The sequence below is a fragment of the Oncorhynchus kisutch genome, linkage group LG15, assembly GCF_002021735.2.
Source record: "Oncorhynchus kisutch isolate 150728-3 linkage group LG15, Okis_V2, whole genome shotgun sequence".
Taxonomy (NCBI): domain Eukaryota; kingdom Metazoa; phylum Chordata; class Actinopteri; order Salmoniformes; family Salmonidae; genus Oncorhynchus; species Oncorhynchus kisutch.
Window position 1 is genome coordinate 80,802,195 of NC_034188.2, and position 21,600 is coordinate 80,823,794.

At 43.5% G+C, this 21,600-nt stretch overlaps 1 protein-coding gene across 1 annotated transcript in view; it reads left to right on the top strand.

Annotated features, from left to right (window-relative positions):
* Nucleotides 1–21,600, top strand: part of LOC109879391 (phosphatidylinositol 3,4,5-trisphosphate 5-phosphatase 2A-like) — an 89,038-nt gene that overhangs the window by 14,966 nt on the left and 52,472 nt on the right. Inside the window, 1 exon segment of the mRNA XM_031791168.1 lies at nucleotides 21,252–21,315. Coding sequence (XP_031647028.1) covers nucleotides 21,252–21,315 — 64 coding nt within the window.

Sequence of the window (21,600 nt, forward strand, 5' to 3'; positions counted from 1 at the left end):
TCATCGTACCTCGCCTAATTTATTGTCCAATGATTGCACGTTGGCGAGTAATATTGACGGAAATGGCAGCTTTCCCACTCGCCTTCTGTGGGTCCTCACGAGGCATCCCGCTTTGTGTCCCCTGTACCTGTGTTTCTTCCTCTTGGAAATAATGGGGATGTTGGCCCTGTCGGGTGTTTGGAGAATGTCCTGTGCGTCTTGCTTGTTGAAGAAAAAAATCTTAATCTAATCTGAGTTGAGTGATCGCTGTCCTGATATCCAGAAGCTCTTTTTTTGCCATAAGATACGGTTGCAGAAACATTATGTACAAAATAAGTTACAAGTAACGCAAATAAAGACACATTTGGTTGGGCGTAAATGAATTTACGTAATTACATTTCACATATAGATTTGATTTGATAAGGTACAGTCTTCACATTTAATGATAGTCAACGACACAACAGGAGGGACGTTGAGGTGGACCCTCAGTCTGCTGCTCACTCCCTCCACTAAACTGACATTCAGATGCAGGTCCCTATAGCCTACCTCAAATATCTGAAAAGAACAACAATGCAGAGCAACTCCACCAAAGCCAATATGCGGTGATAATGTTTTGGCCCTATAGCCTACTGCACAAACCTCATTACTACAGTATTGTTTTTAATAGGTACAGTGCCTTGCGAAAGTATTCGGCCCCCTTGAACTTTGCGACCTTTTGCCACATTTCAGGCTTCAAACATAAAGATATAAAACTGTATTTTTTTGTGAAGAATCAACAACAAGTGGGACACAATCATGAAGTGGAACGACATTTATTGGATATTTCAAACTTTTTTAACAGATCAAAAACTGAAAAATTGGGCGTGCAAAATTATTCAGCCCCCTTAAGTTAATACTTTGTAGCGCCACCTTTTGCTGCGATTACAGCTGTAAGTCGCTTGGGGTATGTCTCTATCAGTTTTGCACATCGAGAGACTGACATTTTTTCCCATTCCTCCTTGCAAAACAGCTCGAGCTCAGTGAGGTTGGATGGAGAGCATTTGTGAACAGCAGTTTTCAGTTCTTTCCACAGATTCTCGATTGGATTCAGGTCTGGACTTTGACTTGGCCATTCTAACACCTGGATATGTTTATTTTTGAACCATTCCATTGTAGATTTTGCTTTATGTTTTGGATCATTGTCTTGTTGGAAGACAAATCTCCGTCCCAGTCTCAGGTCTTTTGCAGACTCCATCAGGTTTTCTTCCAGAATGGTCCTGTATTTGGCTCCATCCATCTTCCCATCAATTTTAACCATCTTCGCTGTCCCTGCTGAAGAAAAGCAGGCCCAAACCATGATGCTGCCACCACCATGTTTGACAGTGGGGATGGTGTGTTCAGGGTGCTTTTACGCCAAACATAACGTTTTGCATTGTTGCCAAAAAGTTCAATTTTGGTTTCATCTGACCAGAGCACCTTCTTCCACATGTTTGGTGTGTCTCCCAGGTGGCTTGTGGCAAACTTTAAACAACACTTTTTATGGATATCTTTAAGAAATGGCTTTCTTCTTGCCACTCTTCCATAAAGGCCAGATTTGTGCAATATACGACTGATTTTTGTCCTATGGACAGAGTCTCCCACCTCAGCTGTAGATCTCTGCAGTTCATCCAGAGTGATCATGGGCCTCTTGGCTGCATCTCTGATCAGTCTTCTCCTTGTATGAGCTGAAAGTTTAGAGGGACAGCCAGGTCTTGGTAGATTTGCAGTGGTCTGATACTCCTTCCATTTCAATATTATCGCTTGCACAGTGCTCCTTGGGATGTTTAAAGCTTGGGAAATCCTTTTGTATCCAAATCCGGCTTTAAACTTCTTCACAACAGTATCTCGGACCTGCCTGGTGTGTTCCTTGTTCTTCATGATGCTCTCTGCGCTTTTAACGGACCTCTGAGACTATCACAGTGCAGGTGCATTTATACGGAGACTTGATTACACACAGGTGGATTGTATTTATCATCATTAGTCACTTAGGTCAACATTGGATCATTCAGAGATCCTCACTGAACTTCTGGAGAGAGTTTGCTGCACTGAAAGTAAAGGGGCTGAATAATTTTGCACGCCCAATTTTTCAGTTTTTGATTTGTTAAAAAAGTTTGAAATATCCAATAAATGTCGTTCCACTTCATGATTGTGTCCCACTTGTTGTTGATTCTTCACAAAAAAATACAGTTTTATATCTTTATGTTTGAAGCCTGAAATGTGGCAAAAGGTCGCAAAGTTCAAGGGGGCCGAATACTTTCGCAAGGCACTGTAATAATTCATAGGCGTAAGTTTTGTCAAAAAAAAAACATTTTTGCCTTAGATCTCGGCATACATTTTGAATCAAAGTGATCCCTACTCAAAAAAGGTGGGTGACCACTGCCATTGAGTAAGAGGCGAAGCGAGAATCATCTCGCTACAATCTGTCCAAAATAAACCGAATGCATTTCTATGGGCTTATTTTGGACCTAAGCTTCCCACCGTTGGGAGAACAACTCTCATTGTTTATTTATTTATTTTATTTTACCTTTATTTAACCAGGTAGGCAAGTTGAGAACAAGTTCTCATTTACAATTGCGACCTGGCCAAGATAAAGCAAAGCAGTTCGACAGATAAAACGACACAGAGTTACACATGGAGTAAAAACAAACATACAGTCAATAATGCAGTATAAACAAGTCTATATACAATGTGAGCAAATGAGGTGAGAAGGGAGGTAAAGGCAAAAAAGGCCATGATGGCAAAGTAAATACAATATAGCAAGTAAAATCCTGGAATGGTAGTTTTGCAATGGAAGAATGTGCAAAGTAGAAATAAAAAATAATGGGGTGCAAAGGAGCAAAATAAATAAATAAATTAAAATTAAATACAGTTGGGAAAGAGGTAGTTGTTTGGGCTAAATTATAGGTGGGCTATGTACAGGTGCAGTAATCTGTGAGCTGCTCTGACAGTTGGTGCTTAAAGCTAGTGAGGGAGATAAGTGTTTCCAGTTTCAGAGATTTTTGTAGTTCGTTCCAGTCATTGGCAGCAGAGAACTGGAAGGAGAGGCGGCCAAAGAAAGAATTGGTTTTGGGGGTGACTAGAGAGATATACCTGCTGGAGCGTGTGCTACAGGTGGGAGATGCTATGGTGACCAGCGAGCTGAGATAAGGGGGGACTTTACCTAGCAGGGTCTTGTAGATGACATGGAGCCAGTGGGTTTGGCGACGAGTATGAAGCGAGGGCCAGCCAACGAGAGCGTACAGGTCGCAATGGTGGGTAGTATATGGGGCTTTGGTGATAAAACGGATTGCACTGTGATAGACTGCATCCAATTTGTTGAGTAGGGTATTGGAGGCTATTTTGTAAATGACATCGCCAAAGTCAAGGATTGGTAGGATGGTCAGTTTTACAAGGGTATGTTTGGCAGCATGAGTGAAGGATGCTTTGTTGCGAAATAGGAAGCCAATTCTAGATTTAACTTTGGATTGGAGATGTTTGATATGGGTCTGGAAGGAGAGTTTACAGTCTAACCAGACACCTAAGTATTTGTAGTTGTCCACGTATTCTAAGTCAGAGCCGTCCAGAGTAGTGATGTTGGACAGGCGGGTAGGTGCAGGTAGCGATCGGTTGAAGAGCATGCATTTAGTTTTACTTGTATTTAAGAGCAATTGGAGGCCACGGAAGGAGAGTTGTATGGCATTGAAGCTTGCCTGGAGGGTTGTCAACACAGTGTCCAAAGAAGGGCCGGAAGTATACAGAATGGTGTCGTCTGCGTAGAGGTGGATCAGGGACTCACCAGCAGCAAGAGCGACCTCATTGATGTATACAGAGAAGAGAGTCGGTCCAAGAATTGAACCCTGTGGCACCCCCATAGAGACTGCCAGAGGTCCGGACAGCAGACCCTCCGATTTGACACACTGAACTCTATCAGAGAAGTAGTTGGTGAACCAGGCGAGGCAATCATTTGAGAAACCAAGGCTGTCGAGTCTGCCGATGAGGATATGGTGATTGACAGAGTCGAAAGCCTTGGCCAGATCAATGAATACGGCTGCACAGTAATGTTTCTTATCGATGGCGGTTAAGATATCGTTTAGGACCTTGAGCGTGGCTGAGGTGCACCCATGACCAGCTCTGAAACCAGATTGCATAGCAGAGAAGGTATGGTGAGATTCGAAATGGTCGGTAATCTGTTTGTTGACTTGGCTTTCGAAGACCTTAGAAAGGCACGGTAGGATAGATATAGGTCTGTAGCAGTTTGGGTCAAGAGTGTCCCCCCCTTTGAAGAGGGGGATGACCGCAGCTGCTTTCCAATCTTTGGGAATCTCAGACGACACGAAAGAGAGGTTGAACAGGCTAGTAATAGGGGTGGCAACAATTTCGGCAGATAATTTTAGAAAGAAAGGGTCCAGATTGTCTAGCCCGGCTGATTTGTAGGGTCCAGATTTTGCAGCTCTTTCAGAACATCAGCTGAATGGATTTGGGAGAAGGAGAAATGGGGAAGGCTTGGGCGAGTTGCTGTTGGGGGTGCAGTGCTGTTGTCCGGGGTAGGAGTAGCCAGGTGGAAAGCATGGCCAGCCGTAGAAAAATGCTTATTGAAATTCTCAATTATGGTGGATTTATCAGTGGTGACAGTGTTTCCTATCTTCAGTGCAGTGGGCAGCTGGGAGGAGGTGTTCTTATTCTCCATGGACTTTACAGTGTCCCAGAACTTTTTTGAGTTAGTGTTGCAGGAAGCAAATTTCTGCTTGAAAAAGCTAGCCTTGGCTTTTCTAACTGCCTGTGTATAATGATTTCTAGCTTCCCTGAACAGCTGCATATCACGGGGGCTGTTCGATGCTAATGCAGAACGCCATAGGATGTTTTTGTGTTGGTTAAGGGCAGTCAGGTCTGGGGAGAACCAAGGGCTATATCTGTTCCTGGTTCTAAACTTCTTGAATGGGGCATGTTTATTTAAGATGGTTAGGAAGGCATTTTAAAAAAATATCCAGGCATCCTCTACTGACGGGATGAGATCAATATCCTTCCAGGATACCCCGGCCAGGTCGATTAGAAAGGCCTGCTCGCAGAAGTGTTTCAGGGAGCGTTTTACAGTGATGAGTGGAGGTCGTTTGACCGCTGACCCATTACGGATGCAGGCAATGAGGCAGTGATCGCTGAGATCTTGGTTGAAGACAGCAGAGGTGTATTTAGAGGGGAAGTTGGTTAGGATGATATCTATGAGGGTGCCCGTGTTTAAGGTTTTGGGGAGGTACCTGGTAGGTTCATTGATAATTTGTGTGAGATTGAGGGCATCAAGTTTAGATTGTAGGATGGCTGGGGTGTTAAGCATGTTCCAGTTTAGATCGCCTAGCAGCACGAACTCTGAAGATAGATAGGGGGCAATCAGTTCACATATGGTGTCCAGAGCACAGCTGGGGGCAGAGGGTGGTCTATAGCAGGCGGCAACGGTGAGAGACTTGTTTTTAGAGAGGTGGATTTTTTGTTAGGGCGGAGACATGAGCATCTCATCATTATAAACAAATCAAATCGAATGTATGTATATAGCCCTTCATACATCAGCTGATATCTCAAAGTGCTGTACAGAAACCCAGCCTAAAACCCCAAACATCAAGCAATGCAGGTGAAAAAGCACGGTGGCTCGGAAAAACTCCCTAGAAAGGCCAAAACCTAGGAAGAAACCTAGAGAGGAACCAGGCTATGAGGGGTGGCCAGTCCTCTTCTGGCTGTGACGGGTGGAGATTATAACAGAACATGGCCAAGATGTTCAAATGTTCATAAATGACCAGCATGGTTGTCACGTTCTGACCTTTTGTTATGTCTTTGTTTAGTATGGTCAGGGCGTGAGTTGGGTGGGTTGTCTATGCTAGTTTTTCTATGATTTGGTATTTCTGTGTTTGGCCTGGTATGGTTCTCAATCAGAGGCAGCTGTCAATCGTTGTCCCTGATTGAGAACCATACTTAGGTAGCCTGTTTTTCACCCTTGAGTTGTGGGTGATTGTTTTCTGTTTTGTGTCTACACCAACCAGGACTGTTTCGTTTATTCATTCTCCTTTGTTATTTTGTTTAGTGTTCTCGTGATAATAAATTATCAATATGGACACTTACCACGCTGTGCATTTGTCCTACTCTTCTTTCACCAACAACGGCCGTTACAATGGTCAAATAATAATAATCCCAGTAGTTGTCGAGGGTGCAGCAAGTCAGCACCTCAGGAGTAAATGTCAGTTGGCTTTTCATAGCCGATCATTAAGAGTATCTCTACCACTCCTGCTGTCTCTAGTGAGTTGAAAACAGCATGTCTGGGACAGGTAGCACGTCCGGTGAACAGGTCAGGTTTCCATGGCCGCAGGCAGAACAGTTGAAACTGGAGCAGCAGCACGGCCAGGTGGACTGGGGACAGCAAGGAGTCATCATGCCAGGTAGTCCTGAGGCATGGTCCTAGGGCTCAGGTCCTCAGAGAGAAAGAGAGCATTAGAGAGAGCATACTTAAATTCACACAGGACACCGGTTAAGACAGGAGAAGTACTCCAGATATAACAAACTGACCCTAGCCACCCGACACATAAACTACTGCAGCATAAATACTGAAGGCTGAGAAAGGAGGGGTCAGGAGACACTGTGGCCCCATCCGATGATACCGCCAGACAGGGCCAAACAGGAAGGATATAAACCCACCCTCTTTGCCAAAGCACAGCCCCCACACCACTAGAGGGATATCTTCAACCACCAACTTACCATCCTGAGACAAGGCCGAGTATAGCCCATAACCCAAGGGGGGGTGCCAACCCAGACAGGAAGATCACATCAGTGACTCAACCCACTCAAGTGACGCACCCCTCCTAGGGACGGCATGAAAGAGCACTAGTAAGCCAGTGACTCAGCCCCTGTAATAGGGTTAGAGGCAGAGAATCCCAGTGGAGAGAGGGGAACCGGCCAGGCAGAGACAGCAAGGGCGGTTCGTTGCTCCAGAGCCTTTCTGTTGACCTTCACACTCCTGGGACAGACTACAATCAATCATATATCCCACTGAAGAGATGCGTCTTCAGTAAAGACTTAAAGGTTGAGACCGAGTCTGCGTCTCTCACATGGGTAGGCATACCATTCCATAAAAATTTAGCTCTATAGGAGAAAGCCCTGCCTCCAGCTGTTTGCTTAGAAATTCTAGGGACAATTGGGAGACCTGTGTCTTGTGACTGTAACGTACGTGAAGGTATGTACAGCAGGACCAAATCAGAAAGATAGGTAGGAGCAAGCCCATGTAATGCTTTGTAGGTTAGCAGTAAAACCTTGAAATCAGCCCATGCCTTAACAGGAAGGCAGTGTAGCGAGGCTAGCACTGGAGTAATATAATCAAATTTGTGAGTTCTACTCAGGATTCTAGCAGCCGTATTTAGCACTAACTGAAGTTTATTTAGTGCTTTATCCGGGTAGCCGGAAAGTGGAGCATTGCAGTAGTCTAACCTAGAAGTAACAAAAGCATGAATACATTTTTCTGCATCATTTTTGGACAGAAAGTTTCTGATTTTTGCAATGTTACGTAGATGGAAAAAAGCTGTCCTTGAAACAGTCTTGATATGTTCGTCAAAAGAGAGATCAGGGTCCAGAGTAACGCCAAGGTCCTTCACAGTTTTATTTGAGACGACTGTACAACCATCAAGATTAATTGTCAGATTCAACAGAAGATCTCTTTGTTTCTTGGGACCTAGAACAAGCATCTCTGTTTTGTCCGAGTTTAAAAGTAGAAAGTTTGCAGCCATCCACTTCCTTATGTCTGAAACACAGGCTTCTAGAGAGGGGAATTTTGGGGCTTCACCATGTTTCATTGACACAGCTGTGTGTCATTCGCATAGCAGTGAAAGTTAACAATATGTTTTCGAATGACATCCCCAAGAGGTAAAATATATAGTGAAAACAATAGTGGTCCTAAAACGAAACTTTGAGGAACACCAACATTTACAGTTGATTTGTCAGAGGACAAACCATTCACAGAGACAAACTGATATCTTTCCGACAGATAAGATCTAAACCAGGCCAGAACTTGTCCGTGTAGACCAATTTGGGTTTCTGTTGAAGGAATTCTAAATTCCTCTGTTTTATTTCCCAATCAAAATTAAACACTCTGTCTATGCATTTAAGGGTTTGTAAGATCCTAATATTTTATAAGAATGGACAGAGCCCCGGTCTTAAAAGTCAGGTAACAGCGTTTAATTCAAAAGAGTGCTGCTTCATACACATTTTGCCACAGGTCATAAACTGAAAATGACGTCAGCGTTTTCTAAATGTTCTATCTCTTCTTGACACTGGTAGAGAGGCCCTATAGTTCTCAAGCCTTCCCTCCTCGCCAAAAGCCAAGGTCAGTCAGTGTAGATAAGCATTCTAGACAGTCTGGAGATAGTCCGTCCCTACCATCTGGAGATAGTTCATTCATTTGTACAAAGGAACAGACCGTCATTGTACTAAACTCCCGACTACATTCACTACATTATATTCAATACTGGGACAAGAGAGAAAATTCATACATGTACAGTAACATAACAGCATTCGGATCAGTCAGTCCTGATTGAAATGTATACATAATTAGTCATCATTGATAAAAATTCCCTCTCCAAAATAATGTGGTGATCGATGGTATCAAAAGCAGCACTAAGGTCTAGGAGCACGAGGACAGATGCAGAGCCTCGGTCTGATGCCATTAAAAGGTCATTTACCACCTTCACAAGTGCAGTCTCAGTGCTATGATGGGGTCTAAAACCAGACTGAAGCATTTCGTATACATTGTTTGTCTTCAGGAAGGCAGTGAGTTGCTGCGCAACAGCTTTTTCAAAAAATGTTGAGAGGAATGGAAGATTCGATATAGGCCGATAGTTTTTTATATTTTCTGGGTCAAGGTTTGGCTTTTTCAAGAGAGGCTTTATTATAGCCACTTTTAGTGAGTTTGGTACACATCCGGTGGATAGAGAGACATTTATTATGTTCAACATAGGAGGGCCAAGCACAGGAAGCAGCTCTTTCAGTAGTTTAGTTGGAATAGGGTCCAGTATGCAGCTCGAAGGTTTAGAGGCCATGATTATTTTCATCATTGTGTCAAGAGATATAGTGCAAATACACTTTTCCTCAAAGAAGTTCATGAATTTATTACTGCTGAAGTGAAAGCCATCCTCACTTGGGGAATGCTGCTTTTTAGTTAGCTTTGTGACAGTATCAAAAATACATTTAGGATTGTTCTTATTTTCCTCAATTAAGTTGGAAAAATAGGATTATCTGTAACGGCGTTCGTCTGTTGAAAGAGGAGCGGACCAAAATGCAGCGTGGTGGTTACTCATGTTCTTTAAAGAAAATTAACAAACGAACAAAACAAAACAAAACAAAACAAAACAAAACAAAACAAAACAAAAAACGCAAAAACCTATACAGCCTATCTTGTGCCAACTCACACAGAGACAGGAACAATCACCCACAAACACACAGTGAAGCCCGGGCTACCTAAATATGGTTCCCAATCAGAGACAACGATAATCACCTGACTCTGATTGAGAACCGCCTCAGGCAGCCATAGACTTTCCTAGACAACCCTACTCAGCTACAATCCCAATACCTACTAAAACCCCAATACAAAAACACACCACAAAATAAACCCATGTCACACCCTGGCCTGACCAAATAAAGAAAGAAAACACAAAATACTAAGACCAAGGCGTGACATGATCGAGCAGCAGTAAGGGCTCTTCGATACTGCACGGTACTGTCTTTCCAAGCTAGTCGGAAGACTTCCAGTTTGGTGTGGCACCATTTCTGTTCCAATTTTCTGGAAGCTTCCTTCAGAGCTCGGCTATTTTCTGTGTACCAGGGAGCTAGTTTCTTATGACAATGTTTTTAGTTTTTATGGGTGCAACTGCATCTAGGGTATTGCGCAAGATTAAATTGAGTTCCTCAGTTAGGTGGTTAACTGATTTTTGTCCTCTGACGTCCTTGGGTAGGTAGAGGGAGTCTGGAAGGGCATCAAGGAATCTTTGTGTTGTCTGGGAATTTATAGCACGACTTTTGATGCTCCTTGGTTGGGGTCGGAACAGATTATTTGTTGCAATTGCAAACGTATTAAAATGGTGGTCCGATAGTCCAGGATTATGAGGAAAAACATTAAGATCCACAACATTTATTCCATGGGACAAAACTAGGTCCAGAGTATGACTGTGACAGTGAGTAGGTCCAGAGACATGTTGGACAAAACCCACTGAGTCGATGATGGCTCCGAAAGCCTTTTGGAGTGGGTCTGTGGACTTTTCCATGTGAATATTAAAGTCACCAAAAATGTGAATATTATCTGCTATGACTGCAAGGCCCGATAGGAATTCAGGGAACTCAGTGAGGAACGCTGTAAATGGCCTAGGAGGCCTGTAAACAGTAGCTAAAAAAAAAGTGATTGAGTAGGCTACATAGATTTCATGACTGGAAGCTCAAAAGACGAAAACGATCTAGACCAGGCCAGAACTTGTCCGTGTAGACCAATTTGGGTTTCTGTTGAAGGAATTCTAAATTCCTCTGTTTTATTTCCCAATCAAAATTAAACACTCTGTCTATGCATTTAAGGGTTTGTAAGATCCTAATATTTTATAAGAATGGACAGAGCCCCGGTCTTAAAAGTCAGGTAACAGCGTTTAATTCAAGAGAGTACTGCTTCATACACATTTTTCCACTGGTTATAAACTGAAAATGACGTCAGTGTTTTCTAAATGTTCTATCTCTTCTTGACACTGGTAGAGAGGCCCTATAGTTCTCGTCATTTTTATTTTTGTAAATTGAAATTTGCTATCGTAAATGTTAGCAACACCTCTGCCTTTGCGGGATTCACGGGGATATGGTCACTAGTGTAACCAGGAGGTGAGGCCTCATTTAACACAGTAAATTCATCAGGCTTAAGCCATGTTTCAGTCAGGCCAATCACATCAAGATATGATCAGTGATTAGTTAATTGACTATAACTGCCTTTGAAGTAAGGGATCTAACATTAAGTAGCCCTATTTTGAGATGTGAGGTATCACTATCTCTTTCAATAATGGCAGGAATGGAGGAGGTCTTTATCCTAGTTAAGGTGAACACCGCCATGTTTAGTTAGGCCCAACCTAGGTCGAGGCACAGACACGGTCTCAATGGGGATAGCTGAGCTGACTACACTGACTGTGCTAATGGCAGACTCCACTAAGCTGGCAGGCTGGCTAACAGCCTGCTGCCTGGCCTGCACCCTATTTCATCGTGGAGCTAGTGGAGTTAGAACCCTGTCTATGTTGGTAGATAAGATGAGAGCACCTCTCCAGCTAGGATGGAGTCCGTCACACATCAGCAGGCCAGGCGTGGTCTTGTTTGTGGGTGAGTCCCAGAAAGAGGGCCAATTATCTACAAATTCTATCTTTTAGGAGGGGCAGAAAACAGTTTTCAACCAGCGATTGAGTTGTGAGACTGCTGTAGAGCTCATCAGTCCCCATAACTGGGAGGGAGCCAGAGACAATTACTCAATGCCGACACATCTTTCTAGCAGATTTACACGCTGAAGCTATGCTGCGCTTGGTGACCTCTGACTGTTTCATCCTAACATCGTTGGTGCCTACTTGGATAACAATATCTCTATACTCTCTACACTCGCCAGTTTTAGCTATAGCCAGCACCATCTTCAGATTAGCCTTAATGTCGGTAGCCCTGCCCCCTGGTAAACAGTGTATATTCGCTGGATGATTTGTTTTAAGTCTAATACTGCGGATAATGGAGTCGCCAATGACTAAGGTTTTCAATTTGTCAGACCTAATGGTGGGAAGCTTCGGTGTCTCAGACCCCGTAACGGGAGGAGTAGATACAAGAGAAGGCTCGGCCTCAGAGTTCGACTCGATGCTTAATGGGGAAAACCGGTTGAAAGTTTCTGTCGGCTGAATAAGCGACACCGGTTGAGAAAGTTGTCCGGCTGTGGGGACCGTGTGAGGGGATTTATACTATCTGTACTTACTGGTGGCACAGACGCTGTTTCATCCTTTCCTACACTGAAATTACCCTTGCCTAACGATTGCGTCTGAAGCTGGGCTTGTAGCACAGCTATCCTTGCTGTAAGGCGATCGTTCTCCTGTATATTATGAGTACAGCAACTGCAATTAGAAGGCATCATGTTAATGTTACTACTTAGCTTCGGCCTTTGGAAGTCCTGACGAACCACGTCCAGATAAAGCATCCGGAGTGAAAAAGTTGAATGAAAAAAAGTTGAGTGAGGGAAAAACAAAAAATATAAACGGTAATTCAAACGTAAACAATGTGAAGTTTTCAGGTAGCAAAGTAAGGTTGGCAACAAAACGCACAGCAACACGTAAACACCGTAAAGTTGTCAGGTAGCAAAGTAAGGTTAGCAACAAAACGCACAGCAACACGTAAACAAGTCTGCAAGTTGTGACCGGAAATGTAATCCCTGGTGTAAATGGGAAGGTGCACGTTGGTGGCAGATCAACAAGGGGTTGTTATAGAACGGCAGCAACAAAAGCCTCTATTTACATGTTGCTTTTGAGTGCATTTCGCAATACTTTTGGATTATAATTGGATATTAAGGCTCGTATGAATGTCCTGCTTAATCTAATGTTTGTGTCATCAACGCAATTCAACTGCATTATACTTAAAAAACAACTTCAACCAGTAATATTGCTCTTTGGCTAGCTTTTGCTACAGCCTATATCAATGAACGTTAGCATTCTAGCTAACAACCGCTGCATCCAAAATAGTTATTTTGAAAAGATCACAACCAAATATAATCTTAGCGACTGTTCAAGCGAGAATCAAAACATAATTGTAAGTGTATGAGAACCCCAAAAAGTAATTTTGTTTAGAAGTAATAAAAGCCTAGATTTATGTTATGTTGAATATCTTTCTTACTGCCGTCAAGAGTCATGCGCATCTGTTCATGATGTCAGTGTGTCGTGTACTGGAAAGGGGTCTATAGTTCTGAGCAGAGCATGCAGAGCATCTGATACATGCCTTTTAGGTCGCAGGATGGGGCTTGGGTGTGTGTAGGAGTGGGGGTTGTGCCTGTTGCTCTGCTCAGGGCCTGGGTGTATGTGTGTGATTGTCATGTTGAGGTCCTCGTCGTGGGGGTTGTGCCTGTTGCTCTGCTCAGGGCCTGGGTGTATGTGTGTGATTGTCATGTTGAGGTCCTTGTTGTGGGGGTTGTGCCTGTTGCTCTGCTCAGGGCCTGGGTGTATGTGTGTGATTGTCATGTTGAGGTCCTCGTTGTGGGGGTTGGGGGCATGGAAGGGGCAGGAGGGGTGCAGGCCTGACCTGGTGGAACCTACAGTATATGGGTTGTGTCCATGGTTGGTTTGGGAGGGTTGTGCTGTGTTCTGGATGTAGGGCCTCTCGGCATAGGTCCTCTCGGCGTGGGTCCTCTAGGTGCAGGTCCGTGAGGGGGCCTCGCAGGTCTGGGAGGGTGTCTCGCTGGTCTGGGTGGGGCATCCATTGCTCTGTTGCTCCTGTATGAGGTGCTGGGTCTGTGGTTGAGGGAAAGGTCTTTCTGGGCCCTTGCAAAAGTAGGGACTGCTGCTTTGTAGTGTTGGACCATGTCATAAAGGCTGTTCAAGTCCAGGATCGAGTGGTCAGCCAGGTAAATATTTGGTTTTGAGGCACAGCCACGGGAAATCCCTGCGTTTAGCCGCTGTATAGTAGCAGGGTGAACGTCTTTTCGTGGTAGCAGGGTGGAGATAACCACTCATGCGTTGAGGAAAGTGGTAGAAGCTTTTTCTATCAGTCCCTTGAGTGCTGTGGTCACCTTTTCCTGTTGTGTTCTCAGGTCGTTTGTGCCTGTGTGTATTATTATGTGGCTGGTGAACATAGTTTATCCTCAGATAGAGTTTAGCCACTGTGTGTCTGGGGGGAGGTGACTCTCCTCTTGGGGTTGCTTGTCTGTGGGGGTGTGGACCGACTCACTTGGGGTGGGGGAGTCCTCTCGGAGAGAGATCTTCTCCTGCTGTGCTCTCTCTTTGATTCTGTAAAAGTCCTTTTGGAAGTTTTGGAAGTTTCCAAATCACCACTGTTCCAACCTTGTACAAATTGACAGAGGCTGTCTGAGTCTCAAGGTTCTTGTTTTACTCTAGTTTTCTCCACCAATAGGTTGGATGGTATTTCCAGGTTCCGTGAGCTGTGCATGTTCGGCTGGTTATTGGTTTGCTATTAAGTTTGCTGGATAGTCCTTGGTGGTAGGAATCCTTCCAGGTTGTAGGTTTGGACTTTTGATTGAAAGTGAAGGTTATGTTGTAGATGGAAGTATCCTGCATAGGTCCTTGTGAAAAAAACCCATTTAATCTAAATCTTTTTGCAGAAAGGTTCTCTCTTCAATATGCTTTACTGGAATGATGGACAAGGTCAATGTTGCCCAAGCGAAGTGATATGATACACATAAAACAGATACTATAGTAAGAATAGTAGATATAATACTAATGAAAATCAATATATACAGTACCAGTCAACAGTTTGGACACACCTACTCATTCAAGGGTTTTTCTTTATTTGGACTATTTTCTACATTGTAGAATATTAGTGAAGACATCACAACTATGAAATAACACATATGGCATCATGTAGTAACCAAAAAAGGTTTAAACAAATCAAAATATACTTTATTTTTGAGATTCTTCATGAGGTAGTCACGTGGAATGCATTTCAATTAACAGGTGTGCCTTGTCAAAAGTTAATTTGTGAAATTTCTTTCCTCCTTAATACGTTTGAGCCAATCAGTTGTGTTGTGACAAAGTAGGGGTGTTATACAGAAGATAGCCCTATCTGGTAAAAGACCAAGTCCATATTATGGTAAGAACAGCTCAAATAAGCAAAGAGAAATGACAGTCCATCATTACTTTAATACATGAAGGTCAGTCAATCTGGAAAATGTCAAGAATTTTGAAAGTTTCTTCAAGTGCAGTCGCAAAAAGTGCTATGATGAAACTGTCTCTCATGAGGACCACCACAGGAAAGGAATACCCAGAGTTCCCTCTGCTGCAGAGGATACGTTCATTAGAGTTAACTGTCTCTCATGAGGACCGCCACAGGAAAGGAATACCCAGAGTTCCCTCTGCTGCAGAGGATAAGTTCATTAGAGTTACCAGCCTCAGATTGCAGCCCAAATAAATGCTTCATAGAGTTCAAGTAACAGACACATCTCAACATCAACTGTTCAGAGGAGACTGTGTGAATCAGGCCTTCATGGTCAAATTGCTGCAAAGACCACGACTAAAGGACATCAATAATAAGAAGAGACTTGCTTGGGTCAAGAAACATCAGTAATGGACATTAGACCGGTGGAAATCAGATGACCTGGGCTCCATATTTTGATTTGTTTAATACTTGTTTGGTTACTACATGATTCCATATGTGTTATTTCATAGTTTTGATGTCTTCACTATTATTCTACAATGTCAAAAATAGTAAAAATAAAGAAAAACCCTTGAATGAGTAGGTGTGTCCAAACTTTTGACTGGTACTGTATATATTTGTTACTACTCTACTAACACAATCTCAGTCAACCAACAACCTAACCAATGACCAAACAGTCCAGTGGACTAATTGGGGTCAGCCCTAGTGGCAGCCTCACTGCTGCTCCCTCCATTCTCTCAGACTGACCATCAGATGCAGGCCATTAGTCCAGTCATTTAAATAAAGAAAAATGATGTAATGCCCACTTAGCTGTGCCTCACAAGTAATACAACAAATTATATATTACCTGTGTGTTCATATACCTACATTTTTAAATTAGAATTTCAAAATGGTCTGAGAAGAATAACGTTGGCAGAGCAATTCAAGCACCGACAATATGCAGTGATGATGGAAAGGGGGATACCTAGTCAGTTGTTTAACAGAAAGGGGGATACCTAGTCAGTTGTTTAACAGAAAGGGGGATACCTAGTCAGTTGTTTAACAGAAAGGGGGATACCTAGTCAGTTGTTTAACAGAAAGGGGGATACCTAGTCAGTTGTTTAACAGAAAGGGGGATACCTAGTCAGTTGTTTAACAGAAAGGGGGATACCTAGTCAGTTGTTCAACAGAAAGGGGGATACCTAGTCAGTTGTTTAACAGAAAGGGGGATACCTAGTCAGTTGTTTAACAGAAAGGGGGATACCTAGTCAGTTGTACAACAGAAAGGGGGATACCTAGTCAGTTGTTTAACAGAAAGGGGGATACCTAGTCAGTTGTTTAACAGAAAGGGGGATACCTAGTCAGTTGTTTAACAGAAAGGGGGATACCTAGTCAGTTGTTTAACAGAAAGGGGGATACCTAGTCAGTTGTTTAACAGAAAGGGGGATACCTAGTCAGTTGTTCAACAGAAAGGGGGATACCTAGTCAGTTGTTTAACAGAAAGGGGGATACCTAGTCAGTTGTTTAACAGAAAGGGGGATACCTAGTCAGTTGTACAACAGAAAGGGGGATACCTAGTCAGTTGTTTAACAGAAAGGGGGATACCTAGTCAGTTGTTTAACAGAAAGGGGGATACCTAGTCAGTTGTTTAACAGAAAGGGGGATACCTAGTCAGTTGTTTAACAGAAAGGGGGATACCTAGTCAGTTGTTTAACAGAAAGGGGGATACCTAGTCAGTTGTTTAACAGAAAGGGGGATACCTAGTCAGTTGTTTAACAGAAAGGGGGATACCTAGTCAGTTGTTTAACAGAAAGGGGGATACCTAGTCAGTTGTTTAACAGAAAGGGGGATACCTAGTCAGTTGTTCAACAGAAAGGGGGATACCTAGTCAGTTGTTTAACAGAAAGGGGGATACCTAGTCAGTTGTTTAACAGAAAGGGGGATACCTAGTCAGTTGTACAACTGAATGCATTCAACTGAAAAGTGTCTTCCGCATTTAACCCAACCCCTCTGAATCAGAGAGGTGAGGAGGGCTGCCTTAATAGACATCCACGTCTTCTGAACCCGGGGAACAGTGGGTTAACTGCCTTGCTCAGGGGAACAGTGGGTTAACTGCCTTGCTCAGGGGCAGAACGACAGTATTGGGCCTGTAGCCTACTGCACAAATCTCATTGCTACATAACGGTTTTTAATTGGTTCATGTTGGAAAGGCTTAGTTTTTTTTAAGTCATGTTTTTAAAAATCTGAGTGGTAGATCTCATCTTGCATTTTGACTCAGAAAGTGATCTTGATTTGCTCTGCTACCACACGGCAAGTGGTACCGATGCACCAAGTCTGGAACCAACAGGACTCTGAACAGCTTTTATCCCCAAGCCTTAAGAGAACTAAATAGTTAGTCCGGTTAGCTATTTAACTTATCTGCATTGGCCCTCTTTTGACTCATCAAATACTCTGCTGCTACTGTTTATTATCAATCCTGTTGCCTAGTCACTTTACCCCTACCTTCATCTACATATCTACCTCAATTACCTGGTTCCCCTGCACATCGTCTCAGCATTGGTACCCTGTGAATAAAGCCAAGTTATTGTATTTATTCCTTGTGTTGTTATGTTTTTATTATTTCTCTATTTTTTCTCTCTGCATTGTTGGAAAGGTCCCGTAAGTAAGCATTTCACTGTTAAGTCTACACCTGTTGTGTACAAAGAAAGAGAGAGAGAGACCCCTGGCCCAGATCTCAGCATGAAACTGTGTGTGTCAGGAGACGGGATGGGACACAGCACACACACACTGTATGCAAAAGGTGTGGCAAACTCGGCTGTTTTGCATAGACAGCACTGCAGCACAGAGAGAAGTTGGAAGTTTACATACACCTTAGCCAAATACATTTAAACTCAGTTTTTCACAATTCCTGACATTTAATAGTAAAAACTCCCTGTCTTAGGTCAGTTAGGATCACCACTTTATTTTAAGAATGTGAAATGTCAGAATAATAGTAGAGAAAATTATTTATTTCAGTTTTTATTTCTTTCATCACATTCCCAGTGGGTCAGAAGTTTACATACACTCAATTAGTATTTGGTAGCATTGCCTTTAAATTGTTTAACTTAGGTCAAAGGTTTCGGGTAGCCTTCCACAAGCTTCCCACAATAAGTTGGGTGAATTTTGGCCCATTCCTCCTGACAGAGCTGGTGTAACTGAGTCAGGTTTGTGGGCCTCCTTGCTCGCACACGCTTTTTCAGTTCTTCCCACAAATCTTCTATGGGATTGAGGTCAGGGCTTTGTGATGGCCACTCCAGTACCTTGACTTTGTTGTACTTAAAGCCATTTTGCCACAACTGTGGAAGTATGCTTGGGGTCATTGTCCATTTGGAAGACCGATGCTGCCACGGCTTCGGCTTGCAAGCCTCCCCCTTTTTCCTCCAAACATAACGATGGTCATTATGGCCACACAGTTCTATTTTTGTTTTCATCAGACCAAAGGACATTTCTCCAAAAAGTACGATCTTTGTCCCCATGTGCAGTTGCAAACCGTAGTCTGGCTTTTGTATGGCGGTTTTGGAGCAGTATCTTCTTCCTTGCTGAGCGGCCTTTCAGGTTATGTCAACATAGGACTCGTTTTACTGTGGATATAGATACTTTTGTACCTGTTTCCTCCAGCATCTTGACAAGATCCTTTGCTGTTGTTCTGGGATTGATTTTTACTTTTCGCACCAAAGTACGCTCATCTCTAGGAGACAGAATATGTCTCCTTCCTGAGCGGTATGACGGCTGCGTGGTCCCATGGTGTTTATACTTGCGTAGTATTGTTTGTACAGATGAACGTGGTACCTTCAGGATTTTTCTTCTGAGGTCTTGGCTGGTTTCTTTTGACTTTCCCATGATGTCAAGGAAAGAGGCACTGAGTTTGAAGGTAGGCCTTGAAATACATCAACAGGTACACCTCCAATTGACTCAAATTATGTCAATTAGCTTATCAGAAGCTTCTAAGCCATGCCATCATTTCTGGTATTTTCCAAGGTGTTTAAAGGCACTTAGTCTATGTAAACTTTGACCCACTGGAATTGTGACACAGTGAATTATAAGTGAAATAATCCTTCTGTAAACAATTGTTAGAAAAATGACTTGTGTCATGCACAAAGTAGATATCCTAACCGACTTGCCAAAACTAATTTGTGGAGTGGTTGAAAAACGAGGTTTAATGACTCCAACCTAAGTGTTTGTAAACTAGTTTTAATGACTCCAACCTAAGTGTTTGTAAACAAGGTTTAATGACTCCAACCTAAGTGTTTGTAAACTAGTTTTAATGACTCCAACCTAAGTGTTTGTAAATGAGGTTTAATGACTCCAACCTAAGTGTTTGTAAACTAGTTATAATGACTCCAACCTAAGTGTTTGTAAACTAGTTTTAATGACTCCAACCTAAGTGTTTGTAAACTAGTTTTAATGACTCCAACCTCAGTGTATGTAAACTAGTTTTAATGACTCCAACCTAAGTGTTTGTAAACTAGTTTTAATGACTCCAACCTAAGTGTTTGTAAACTAGTTTTAATGACTCCAACCTAAGTGTTTGTAACGAGGTTTAATGACTCCAACCTAAGTGTTTGTAAACTTCCAACTTCAACGGTATGTTTTCTACCTTTCCTTACCGTTGTGTTTAGTGGTGAGAGAGAGGGTTTTCTACCTTTCCTTTCCGTTGTGTTTAGCGGTGAGAGAGAGGGTTTTCTACCTTTCCTTTCCGTTGTGTTTAGCGGTGAGAGAGAGGGTTTTCTACCTTTCCTTGCCGTTGTGTTTAGCGGTGAGAGAGAGGGTTTCTACCTTTCCTTTCCGTTGTGTTTAGCGGTGAGAGAGAGGGTTTTCTACCTTTCCTTACCGTTGTGTTTAGTGGTGAGAGAGAGGGTTTTCTACCTTTCCTTGCCGTTGTGTTTAGTGGTGAGAGAGAGGGTTTTCTACCTTTCCTTACCGTTGTGTTTAGTGGTGAGAGAGAGGGTTTTCTACCTTTCCTTGCCGTTGTGTTTAGTGGTGAGAGAGAGGGTTTTCTACCTTTCCTTACCGTTGTGTTTAGTGGTGAGAGAGAGGGTTTTCTACCTTTCCTTACCGTTGTGTTTAGTGGTGAGAGAGAGGGTTTTCTACCTTTCCTTACCTTTGTGTTTAGCGGTGAGAGAGAGGGTTTTCTACCTTTCCTTACCGTTGTATTTAGTGGTGAGAGAGAGGGTTTTCTATTCTACCTTTCCTTACCGTTGTGTTTAGCGGTGAGAGAGAGGGTTTTCTACCTTTCCTTACCGTTGTGTTTAGCGGTGAGAGAGAGGGTTTTCTACCTTTCCTTTCCGTTGTGTTTAGCGGCGAGATAGGGTGTTTTCTACCTTTCCTTGCCGTTGTGTTTAGCGGTGAGAGAGAGGGTTTTCTACCTTTCCTTTCCGTTGTGTTTAGCGGTGAGAGAGAGGGTTTTCTACCTTTCCTTACCGTTGTGTTTAGCGGTGAGAGAGAGGGTTTTCTACCTTTCCTTTCCGTTGTGTTTAGCGGTGAGAGAGAGGGTTTTCTACCTTTCCTTACCGTTGTGTTTAGTGGTGAGAGAGAGGGTTTTCTACCTTTCCTTACCGTTGTGTTTAGTGGTGAGAGAGAGGTGAGTGTGAGTTCTAGCAGCGCTAATGCCATGTTCACTGTGTTTGAAAGACAGCAACAGGTTGAAACTCCCTCCAAATCTCCCGACACACACACACACTTTGCAGGGAATATGTAATTCCTGTGGTATCCATGAAAGTACTAATGCCATTTTCTCCCCCCTCCGTCCTCCCTCCTTCTCTCCCCATCTCTCCCCTTGCCTCTAACTCCTAACTCCCCCCTCACTCTATACTTCCCTCTCCCTCCCCCCTCTCACTCCCCCCTCTCCCTCCCCCTCTCTTCTCTCCCCTTCTCTCCCCTTGCCTCTAACTTCTAACTCCCCCCTCACTCTATACTTCCGTCTCCCTCTCCCTCCCTCTCTCCCCTTCTCTCCCCTTGCCTCTAACTCCTAACTCCCCCCTCACTCTATACTTCTCTCTCCCTCTCCCTCCCTCTCTCCCTCCCTCTCTTCTCTCCCCTTCTCTCCCCTTGCCTCTAACTCCTAACTCCCCCCTCACTCTATACTTCCCTCTCCCTCCCCCTCTCCCTCCCTCTCTTCTCTCCCCTTCTCTCCCCTTGCCTCTAACTTCTAACTCCCTCCTCACTCTATACTTCCCTCTCCCTCCCTCTCTCTCTCCCTCCCTCTCTTCTCTCCCCTTCTCTCCCCTCGCCTCTAACTCCTAACTCCCCCCTCACTCTATACTTCCCTCTCCCTCCCTCTCTTCTCTCCCCTTCTCTCCCCTTGCCTCTAACTCCTAACTCCCCCCTCACTCTATACTTCCCTCTCCCTCCCTCTCTTCTCTCTCTAGTTTCCAGAAGCATGTCCACACCTATAGGGTCCTACCAGATGAAGAGGGATTCTTGGCAGTCCAGGTACCACTATACACCGCCCTCCATACATACATGCACAGAACAGTGGGTGTTTTTCTATGCATACCTAGCACTATGGATGTAGCTGTTAGTATGTACATCTATATCTGTGGACGGCAGGCACTGTATATGTGTGTATGGTACGTGTATGTGTGTCTGGATCAGTAGTAACTGGCAGGCTCTGGTGCTTGTGTTGGCTCTGTGCACACACGCACACACACACACACACACACACACACACACACACACACACACACACACACACACACACACACACACACACACACA